The sequence below is a fragment of the Zingiber officinale genome, chromosome 7B, assembly GCF_018446385.1.
Source record: "Zingiber officinale cultivar Zhangliang chromosome 7B, Zo_v1.1, whole genome shotgun sequence".
Classification (NCBI taxonomy): domain Eukaryota; kingdom Viridiplantae; phylum Streptophyta; class Magnoliopsida; order Zingiberales; family Zingiberaceae; genus Zingiber; species Zingiber officinale.
This window is the reverse complement of record NC_055999.1, coordinates 74,946,120-74,957,503: the sequence shown is the minus strand read 5'-3', so window position 1 is coordinate 74,957,503 and position 11,384 is coordinate 74,946,120. Positions and strand designations below refer to the sequence as shown.

The window sequence follows — 11,384 nt, the reverse complement described above, 5'->3', positions numbered from 1 at the left end:
CAAGTATCCGGTCAACCTTGACCTACTTGACTCTTCTTCGATCAATATCTTATTGTCAAACATCTAAACCCAAACCAAGACTCAGCTTGGTTAACCAGGTCAACCTTGACCTGAGGGATTTTGCACCAACAGGAAGGACAAGCCTCCTTTTAGACGGAGGAATTCTAGTAAGTTTGCGCCCCGGGCGTTTGTCGGTAACAAGTTCAGCTATTGATTTATTGGGGCTACCAGAAGACGTGAGTTCAATGATGGGAAGAGGGGCAAATGAGGAAACAGCAGCAGCCACCGGTGAAGTAACAGCGGGTAAAGAAATGGCAAGGATCTCTGCAGAAGGGCCTTCAGGAGACTCAAGAGCTTCAAGAACTCCCAAAGAGCTGGGTGCCTCAGCTAAAGGAACCGGCTCTTCGATTGAAGGGGGAGGAATAATAGCAGCCAGAAGTTTGACTTCTTTGGCACGAATTGCGTCCTCTTCCAGACGTAGTTCTTCATCAATCAAAGCGTCATAAAAGCTCTCCACTACATAGAAAAGAAAAATAGTTTGGTTAGTTAAAAGCAAGAAGAAAAAAACAAGGTGTTACCTAAAGGAACTTGAGTATCAGGTTTGACGGGGCTTAAGCCAAATAGATATAGAAGATCGACTCTCATCCACTTGGGAATAGAAAGTCGATGGCTTAACAACTTCTCACAATAAATAGGAAAAGAGGGATGAAGATGAAACTCCTTGACGTCGGGCAAGGGGGGCAAGAAGGATTTCCAGGCATGAGACCAAGGAATGGGTCCTGGAAACTTTATGAAGAAAAAACGGGATTTCCAAGATTTGAGAGACGAGAGCATATCCTCAAAAAGAACCATTTTAGTTCGCGACTGAAACAAGAAAACACCCAGTTCCGAACACTTGGGATAAGAAAATATGAAGAAATTTTGAGGAGTAGGAGGAATATCTCACAAACGAAATAGCATGTAAGTACCACATAGATAGTGAAATGCGTTGGAGGCAAATTGTTGCAAAGGAATATCAAAATATTGGCTTATTTCGATCAAGAACGGAGGAATGGGAAACCTTAAACCTCCTATCAACTGATCCTTGAAAAAAGTCACGCAATTAGCAGGAGGACGGTGAGGATGATCATCCGATGCTGGGATTACGATACCATACTCCCGGGAAATTTCATACTGACGACGGATGGTTAGCCTAGCGTTTTTATCAAAAGAAGAAGACATGTGGACGTACCAAGGAGCAATTGCTTCCTCAGCCATGGACAAGAGTAGAGGCTAGTAAAACAACAGATTACTTACTGAAAACAAGAAAGAAGATCGCCAAGAAACGGTGAGCACGGGGTTTGATCAAAGACTGCAGCGAGAAAAGAACGCTAAGGAAAAGAAAAGAAAGGACAAAGTTAAAAAGAAGACGAAGGGTTTAGGGTTTGGAAAACACATAACCGTTGTTAGATCAAAATGCCTTTATCTCAGCAGACGCTGAGGATCACAGGAAAAAGGCAAAGGCTTACGTGACATGGCGGTTAGAGAAAGTATAAAGAAACATTTATATTGGATGTGACAGATCGGATCACACTGGGTTGGTAACACCTCGTTGTACGCTTATAACATTCTCTTACCCGAAAAAGAGCCAATCACCAACCAAGAAGTTTTGAAAGGAGACGTAATTAACTGGACATAATAAAGTGAAAAGGACTGACCTTTGACTAAACCCAGGCTAAGGACGAAAATATTTAAGGATAGAGATTTAGGTGAATAACAGATTTTAAATTAACATCCTTATAAAATGCAAACTAGCATTGATCAAGATAATTTTATATTGACCGACATAACTTTGGTTATGCTAGAAAAGTATAATATCAGTTTAAATAGCATTGTTTATAATCAACAAGACAATACTGGTTGGTATAATGTTGGTTACAATAGATAAATATAACATCGACTAAGACAGTTTTGTTTATGACAGATAAGCTAATATTGGTTGGTATAACATTAGCTATAATATAGAAGTATTCCAACAGTTAAGATAGCCTCAGCCATGATAAATGACACATAGGATATACGAAGGGATAATGAATACAACATCACATTTATTCTTATAAATCAGAGAAGGATTCAATAGAATCACTTAATTCAATACAAAAGCTTGTTTTTACACTTAGAATCTGATTAAGTAAATGACATTACAATTCCCCTCAGAACATTAAACCTTAAACAGATAACAAAAATTATAAACATAAGACCTTGAGATGCTTAGAAAGTTTTAGTCCCACTATAGTCAAACTTACCATGGAGCAGAAGTGGAAACATTTTACCCAGCATAGAGGAAGCTCGTCCGAGCTTGTCAAGGCGCATAAGTGGCAATATTTTGCCCGGGACAATGAGGATTGTGGAGTAGAAAGATTCAAGGGAAAGGGGAAGGGGATAGATCTATTCAGGCCATGATGGAAAAGTAGTTGAAAGAGCCTCTCCCCAAGCCCTAGAGTTCTACAACTAGAGCCACCCAGTTTAGCCCATCGGTAATATGTGTTGTGCCCTTCTCGTGACATCCATGGGCTATTTAGTTGGCTCCCCATGAGTAACGAAAACCTCTTTAAAGTTTCTGGAGCCTTCAGAACCTTGGCACCTCTGGATGAAAAGTCTGGACTTTGAGAAACCTCATCTATTAAGACAATCCCTTGAACCCTAGAGTTAGCTGAAGCAAAAATTTGAATAAACTCATATATAGATCTCGCCTTGTCCGACAAAAGTCGCCTCCAAAGAGGAGGATCCAAGACCATAACCTTAGCAATGAAAGTTAGCAAGGAAGGAAAAGAACTGAGATGGATGGCGAACGAAGAGAAGGTTGTAACTCTATTTAAAAGGATCAAAGGACTCAAGGAATCACTGTACTAAGGTTCACGGGATCACTATACTCAGCCTCATCAGATAGTTGTGTACAAAATCTGTAAGGTCACTTCAATAATCGGGGACAGAGTCACGGGTAGGAAGAGACAAAAGCAGACTTGTGTCTAGTCAGTCGTCTACACCTCCTTCGACTAGACTTGAAGGGAAGACTAGTGATATGGGTTAGGTTTCATGGGTCCCCAATAAGGAAGGGAAAGGAGATAATCAAATGGAGAAGGAAGGTCAATATTGGCCGGGATACGCCTTCAGGAAGGAAGGCCAGTATCGACCGGGATATGCCTTCAAGAAGGAAGGTCAATATCGGCCGGGATATGCCTTCAGGAAGGAAGGCCAATATCGGCTGGGATACACCTTCAGGAAGGAAGGCCAGTATCGGCCGGGATACACCTTCAGGAAGGAAGGTCAATATCGGCCAGGATACACCTTCAGGAAGGAAGGCCAGTATCAGCCGGGATATGCCTCCAAGGAGGAAGACCCACAACAATTAGCATATACCTCAAAGGAGATATGTTAATATTAGCCGGGATATACCTCAAAGGAGACAGGACAATATCGATCGAGATATGCCTTCAAGAAGAAAGGTTAATATCGACCGGGATATACACCTTCGGGAAGAAAGGCCAGTATCAACCGGGATATGCCTCCAAGGAGGCAGACCCACATCAATTAGCATATACCTCAAAGGAGGTATGTTAATATTAGCCGGGATATACCTCAAAGGAGGCAGGACAATATTGATCGAGATATGCCTTCAAGAAGGAAGGTCAATATCGGCCGGGATACACCTTCGGGAAGAAAGGCCAGTATCAGCCGGGATATGCCTCCAAGGAGGCAGACCCACATCAATTAGCATATACCTCAAAGGAGGTATGTTAATATTAGCCGGAAAATACCTCAAAGGAGGTAGGCCAATATCGAGTGAGATATGCTCCAAGAAGGAAGGCCAATATCAGCCGGGATACGTCTTTAAGGAGGCAAGCCAATATCGATCTAAACATGCCTTTAAGAAGAAAAGCCAAGACCGGCCGGTTGACCAATACCTTGGAAAGATACTTGATAAAATATAGCCTTGTGCTAGTTAGGATAATTAACATAGAAGGGCGCCGACAGAAGCCTCATGAGGAATAATAATCATTAACTAAACCTAGTCATGATTAACTTCAACCGATACAAGGAACATTGGTATATTGAGCTATCCATGATATAATAGGAGCAGGAGGGGCGGGAAGAAATGATAGAAACACTTTAAAGGGACTCATGAGATAGGATAGAGGTAAATATTTCAAATAAGATAATTAATGAAGATATCTGCAATATGTGACTATATGACAGGTATTATATATTTTGGCGGGAAATATGTTTTTAGATTATTTTGCGGGTGCTAAACGACAAAGAAGGTACATCTGGGGTATAAGAAAGATTCCTTAAAAGTCATTCACCACAAGTACGCAGCTTACACCATATCATAACAAACTCTAACAAACCGGGGTCCACTTCATGACTACGGAGGTTATATGAAGTGGTATAAAAAGGGGAATCTTCTCCGTTGGCTGGTAAGTTCACATCATCACGCATATTCGTAACCCTAATTTTCAACTACTGTTCATCTTCTTCTTCCACACCAAGAGAGATCACTAACTTGAGCGTCGAAAGGCCTAGCCAGGGATTCCCACCCCGGTCTTAGGTCACTAACAATAGTGTTGGCTGGTCTCTTGTGCGCAGGAGGTCTTGGAAGCTCCGGATCTGGTTTTCTCTTTGATTGGATCTCTCTCTCGTCATCGGGTCTTCGCGCAAGGAGGGCATTGAGTGATCCTATTCTTCCCGATCCGCTTTGGGTTTCTCGGATCGGCGTTCTCTAGGCTTTCTTCTCCATCAACAGTGGGTTTCTTCTTCCAGATCTCCGTCTTATCCAGCTTCTTAGACAGGATCAGAGGTTATGAGAGGTGGTATATAAAAGGGGGATTCTCTTCGTTAGTGAGGTACGCAAAGTGCAACATCTAAACCTTACTCTATTGTTCTTCTTCTTCTTCTTCTTCTTCTTCGCCCACTCACCGAAAAATGTACTACTTCAATGTTGAAGGGTCTTGTCATGGACTCCTTTCTTAAATTTTTGATCACTAACGTTTTATTGAATTATCGGATTATGTGAATAATCTATATGTCCGATTGAGAAGTCTTAGAATATTAAATATTTGTTTTCATAAAATTAGCTAATGCCCGAAAGTATTTTATAAATATATTTATTTTGTAAATTGGTTAGTACACATAATTTGGTGGTATAAGCAATCAAGTTTTGGAAGTATTAATAAAATAGAATAAATTCAAAAGACACTTTATTATAAATTTCATTTAAAGATAACTTTTTTTTAAAAAAAATATTAAAATAAAGTTTTAATATATTTTAATTTTAATTTAATTAAAATTCATGGATTATTATAATATTAAAATATTTTTTTTATCAATGTAATTAAAAATATTTAAACTTAATCATATTATTTTAACTTTATTAAAATAGTTTTAAACTATTTTAATAATTATGACTACTGTAATTGCAGCGTCATAATTAATAAATAGTTTAGAAATAATTTTAATAAAGTTGAAATGAATTTAATCTAAATTTAATTAATTTTAGTTAAGTTGATACAAAATATTTTGATATATCATTATGAATAATATTTTTTATAAAAGTGAATTGATTTATATTAATATATATATATATATCATAAAAGTAATTATGATGGTAAGCTAACACTGTCAACAATCAAACTCCTCGATGACTAATCGTAGTTGCAAACTCGCTTCAAATCCAGCCTCGATATTCTATTGGAGAATTTTATGCTTAATTTTTGTCGGTTAGTGTTTCAGTATAAGATCAAGATAATTCTTTCAGTTCAACATGGATCTCTATCTCAATAATTTAGAGATTTCAATGAATATCATAATTTAAATATGGAGCAAGCTAGCACATACGTACTAATTATGGCAGTCTTTCTCATCCAATTGCTATAATCATAGTTGCAAACTAGCTTTAAACCCAGCCTCGATATTCTATTCGAGAATTTTATGCTTAATTTATTTAACTTAAAAAGAAAATATTTCAATTCTTTCCATGAATATCATGTGCTGTCTATTTAATTTGAAACATTAATTAACAACTACTCAGGCTTATGTAAAAAAATTAAATAATTTTTTTTTAAAAAAATAAAAGCAATGAAAAAGAGTTATTAACAAGCAATAAATTAAGTTTAATCATCAATTGATTCCGATATTTTATTTTTCCCATATTCTACTAATATTTTCTAAAGATAATAATAATAATAATAATAATAATAATAATAATAATAATAATAATAAAGGATTAGAGTTCGAAAATTAAGAGTATATATTTTAATTAAAAAAGAAGAAAAAGTTAAAATCAAATGAATATAATCACGATCGAGTATGTCCGTATCACATTAGATGTATGAAAGAGGATGTCTATTTACTAAAAGTATACGGGAATTTCACACGATATGAGCGAGAAATATATATTAGAATATCTCAATAGACGTAATAAGACGATGATATATAGAACGATAACAAGCCTCGGCATCGATCGATCGAAGCTATAGAGGCGATGGGAGTATCACAAGTGTAAATCTCGACCTCCCATTTTATTCGATACATCTCTCTATAACTCGGCTAGTATCTGGTCCACACGGTCCCGTCCATCAGCTCACACTGCACGATCAAATTCACAAACATAACATATGATGACGATTAGTCAAATAGTTAGACTTGATAATATAATATAATATATTATATATATAATGATGACGATTAGTATTATAGGTTTAGAAAATATATATAGTTATCTTAATGACCTGGAGCAATCAGTGGAGGCACTAATGGGGAATGGGAGGTGGACGCCGCAGCTGCCGGGGAGCCCGGAAAGGCGGTTGGGCTGGAGGCCGGAGATTCCAGATGCCTGTGAGCGGATGCAATTGCACGCCGCACGGCGGTCGGCGGTGGTTTGCGCGGCGCTATTCAGGCCCTTCACCCCGTTACAGCAGGCTGGAGGCAGCGCCGACACCTGACCGGTCACGTAGGGAATGCACGGCCGCAGGTCAGAGGCCACTTGGCCACAGGTGACTGCGGCGTCGGCTTGGAACCCTGCCAGGAGGGCGATGAACACGAGCACCACCACCAAGGCAAGGGATCGAGCCATCGATTAAGAACGGGAGAGGGAGTCGTCCGAGTTTGTGGTGTGGTGTGTAGGGGAATGGGAGCAGGGAGGGTGTTTTATAGTGATAAATTGAAATAGAATGTCTTAATTGCATTAATGATATATGGAGTAGTTGGTAGTTGAGAGTAAATTCGATCGATAATAATAATGTATCCAAACTAATTTCCTTTATATTCCTGGGAATACTTTTATGAATAAGTTTAATATTATTATTATTAATATAAAATATAATTAATGGATCTAATGTGTTTTTAAATGAATAATTACATATGAAGACATCAAATGAATAAGAGAATAAAGGCCCTAGCTCCACCAAATATATATAAGGTTCATTTAAGAGAGAGTATAATTTTTCTTAGCCAAATGGGCTTATTTTGAATTAAAGTTCAATCCACTTTAGTCTTTAGGTTAGTATGATTCACCTCGAATGAAGTTTTAGTTGACTCAATTATACACATCAAACAATATTAATCGATATATATATCCCTTTACAGACATCTTTATAAGTGAAAAAATTAATACAACATGTCTTATTGGATTTTAATGTGAGATCTTTAAGTGCTGCTATCTAAAACTAGTATTGGCTAGGTGAGGAAAATCTTTAAAATAGTAAAAGAAAGACAAAAGTCAAATATTAGCCTTACCTAAGATTTTATGCATCGACACTACACATTAAAAAAAAATATATAATTTTCTAGGATGAATTCTAGGATGAATTTATAAAAAAATTTCATAATAAAAATTTTTGGGACGAAAACATTTTTGTCCCAAAATTCTCGCTACCAACTTGGCGACGAATTTGGGGATGAATTTGACGACAAAAATAATTTTATCGCCAAATTCGTCGTCAATTTTGCAATAAAACAATATTCATCGCAAAATTTGGGATGAAATATGTGACAAAATTGGCAACGAATTAAAAATTTGTTGCCAAATTCGGCGTCAATTCTGTATCAAAAATAATATTCGTCCTAAAATTGTCATAGCTAACTTTGCGAAAAAATAACTTTTGTGACGAATATTATTTTTTAGCGGAATTGGTGTTGAAAATAATATTTTAAAAAAATTTATGTTTAAGCTACCCACTTAAATAAGGAAAAGTTTTATTTTTCGTTTTTTTTCCTTTTCTTTTTCTTCTCCCATCGCCGAACCCCTCACCCGCACCATCCCCTTTCTCCCGACATCGTTCCCCTCTTGCGACGTCGAGCTCTTCGGCTTCCCCAACCCGACGCCGACCTCTTCCCCTTCTCCTCCCACGTATACAAAGCCTCAAGCCCTCTCCTTTTCTTCTCGTGTTACCTTCCTCTTGCCTCTGCCGATTCCCCCTTTGATCCTTTCTCTTTCGATCCGTCGTCGTCGAACGGAGCAGCGCCGACCACCAGATCTCTCTGGCGTGCCCCGTTGTGCCCAAAGGATATCCACATGTCTCCACAATGGCATGATATTGTCCACTTTGGGCCTAGGCCCTTATGATTTTGCTCTTGGGCTCTCCCCAAAAGGCCTCATGCCAATGGAGATATCATCCATCCTTTTAATCCCATGATCTTTACCAAATCTTTCCAATGTGGGACATTGATTGAACCCCAATGATGTGCATAGATTGTATACTGTTATTTAACATGTTTTGACGCACATTCACATACTTTGCACATGCTTTATCTATGCTTTTTCGTACTTCCAGCTTTGCTTTTAGCATATTTACTCTTTTTGTTCAGAGATCTGCTTTTATGCATTTTCTGTATGCAGGAGTCAATTTTGGAGAGAAATTAATGTTCGAGGCAAAAATTACAATGGATGAAGGAAGAGGCTTGAGTGCCACACGACCTTGACATGGGGGGGTTGCCCAGGCCGTGCAGTGATCGCCACCCGTGTGGCTGCAGCAGAGGAGGAAGTGGCCATGGTCGTGTGTGCATCACATGGTCGTGCCAGGTTTGAAGTAAAGAAAGTTCATGGTCGTGTGCACTACACGGCCGTGCAAGCCCTCCAGAGCCTAAGCAGTACACGGTCGTGTAGATCTACACGGTCGTGCAACATTTCCAGAGGCCAAGCAAGCCCTGGCCGTGTGCACCACACGACCGTGAAAGAGTTCTAGAGCCGGAGGCAGAGCAGGCCGTGTAGATCTACATGGTCGTGCAAAGGGGAGCAGTGGCAAAGCATATCACGGCCGTGTCTCACACACGGCTGTGTGAGTTGAGCAAAGAGGGGAGTAGCATAGGCCGTGTGAGCTTCACACGACCGTGTCTCGTAGCCATGTGGCACCCAAACCCCTCTTCTATATAAAGTCTTCTTCATGATTTGAAAGGGGATCTTCTTCCGTTTGGGAGAGAGCAAGATTTGGGCGATTCTTCTCCATCTTGGAGGGATTTTCTGGCGATTCAAGGGAAGATCTTTAACGTATCGACTCTAGAATCGAGGATTGGATCCGAAGACCGTTCTTCATCGTAGATAAGATTTCTTTCTCTCCTTTCTTGGATTTGGGGATCAAGAATGCTTGTAATCTTTCTCTTTTCGGATTTCCTTCCTCATTTTATGGATTAGATCTCTTTGTTCTAGGATGGAGGGAGTATTTATAAGTGAATTGATGTAAAACTCTTGTGGATTTACAAATTTCCTATTTCTATAATTTTGTCCTATTTGTACCTATTCAATCTTGTGTGGATTATTGTGATTAGGGCCTAGTTCCCATTCTTGATTGAATGTTTGAATACCTTGTGGATCTTGTAGAGATAATCTCTCATTCAATTTTCCGCGGGACGTTCGTGGCAGACAAGCCCGTGTAAGGACGTTTGAGGGATGATCTTGAGGGTGAAATAGGGTTATTCAAGGGGTTATGATAGATTGTATGCGTTCATATCTTATATCTTGATGCGGTTGAGGAGTGATGAATTCTTATGTTGATTATCCGAGGGACACACGTGGCAGGCAAGCCCGTGTAAGGACAACATAGATTCATTTCTAATTGATCACATTTAGGTATAGATTTCAGTCCTAGGCCGGTTGTCTATTGCAAGAGAGAATTGACAACATTCTACAAATGATGGACAATTGAGGAACAAGATTTGGTAGATCATTTACATTGATTAACCTTACAAAGAAACCAAAACTCCTAGAACATCCATTTATCATAGCTCTTATTCTTGTTTCTATTTCTTTTATTTCTATGTTTGCTTTTCATTAGTTGCACTTAGTTTCTGAAAACCAATTGATTAGTTGTTTAGCTAATTCGCGTTGAGAAATCTTTAGTGGTTATTCCAGTCCCTGTGGATACGATATCTTTTATTATTACTTACGACATTTCCGTACACTTGCGGAATGTCAACAAGTTTTTAGCGTCGTTGCCAGGGACTGTGCTATAACATTAGAGATTATCAATTGAGTTAGACTAAACATAATTTTTCTTTTCTTTTCATTAGCATAGTTGTTACTAATCTTTAGAATTCTATTTTCATAATTTTTGCATATCTTTCTACTTCTTGACAATTTGTTTTGTTGCAATTCTAATTCTAATTCTGCATTCTTGATTTCTAGCATTCTAGTCTAGCTTTTCTTTGTTTTTCTTTTGATCTAAAATTTTCTCTACTTTTCTTTTGTAAACATATCTTGCAATCTTGTTCTTGTGTATGTGAAGATTAAACTTCGTAAAGGCATCGAGAATAACAAGAACTTATAAACACATTAGTTGATTAGCATATGAATTATTCTAGACATCTTTCTTTTTCCTTTTGTCTTTTCTTTCTTGTTTTCATTATGCACTTTCTTTCTTGCAATTTAAATTCTGCATTTTCTTTCTTGCTTTTCATATTACATTTTATTTCTTGTCTTTGATTCTTCAATTTTTTTTTCCTTCTAATAATTTTTTCTTGAATATCCATGAGCACTAACATGTCAAGCAGGCCCATGAGAAATTTTTCTACACCCTTTTCTGCAAGATTTTTATCTCCCATTGTGCAACCTCAAATTGAAGCAGAAAGTTTCCAACTAGGCCCAAAGTTAATTTTCATAATACAAGGTCACAAATTTGGAGGAGAAGTATCAGAAAGTCCTTATCTACATCTTGAAACATTTTTAGAGATTTGTGATATGGTGAAATGTGAAGGAGTGTCAGCATATGCAGTTCGATTGATGGCATTTCCTTTCAGTATCAAGGATAAAGTAAGGACTTGGTTATATTCTCTCCATGCTCAAAGTATCATAAGTTGGGAGCAATTGAAGAAACAATTTCTGAATCATTTTTTTCCTCCAAGCAGAACAGTGT

The 11,384-nt window shown here is 38.0% G+C and overlaps 1 protein-coding gene across 1 annotated transcript; it reads right to left on the bottom strand.

Annotated features, from left to right (window-relative positions):
- Positions 1-6,417: 6,417 nt before the first annotated feature.
- Positions 6,418-7,145, bottom strand: LOC122003833 (non-specific lipid-transfer protein 1-like). The gene is made up of 2 exons (XM_042558830.1): positions 6,768-7,145; positions 6,418-6,624 (listed from the first exon to the last, which is right to left on the bottom strand). Exons 1-2 carry the CDS (start codon positions 7,109-7,111, stop codon positions 6,615-6,617), a joined length of 354 nt encoding a protein of 117 aa, XP_042414764.1. The 5' UTR covers positions 7,112-7,145; the 3' UTR covers positions 6,418-6,614.
- Between the last annotated feature and the right edge of the window lie 4,239 nt (positions 7,146-11,384).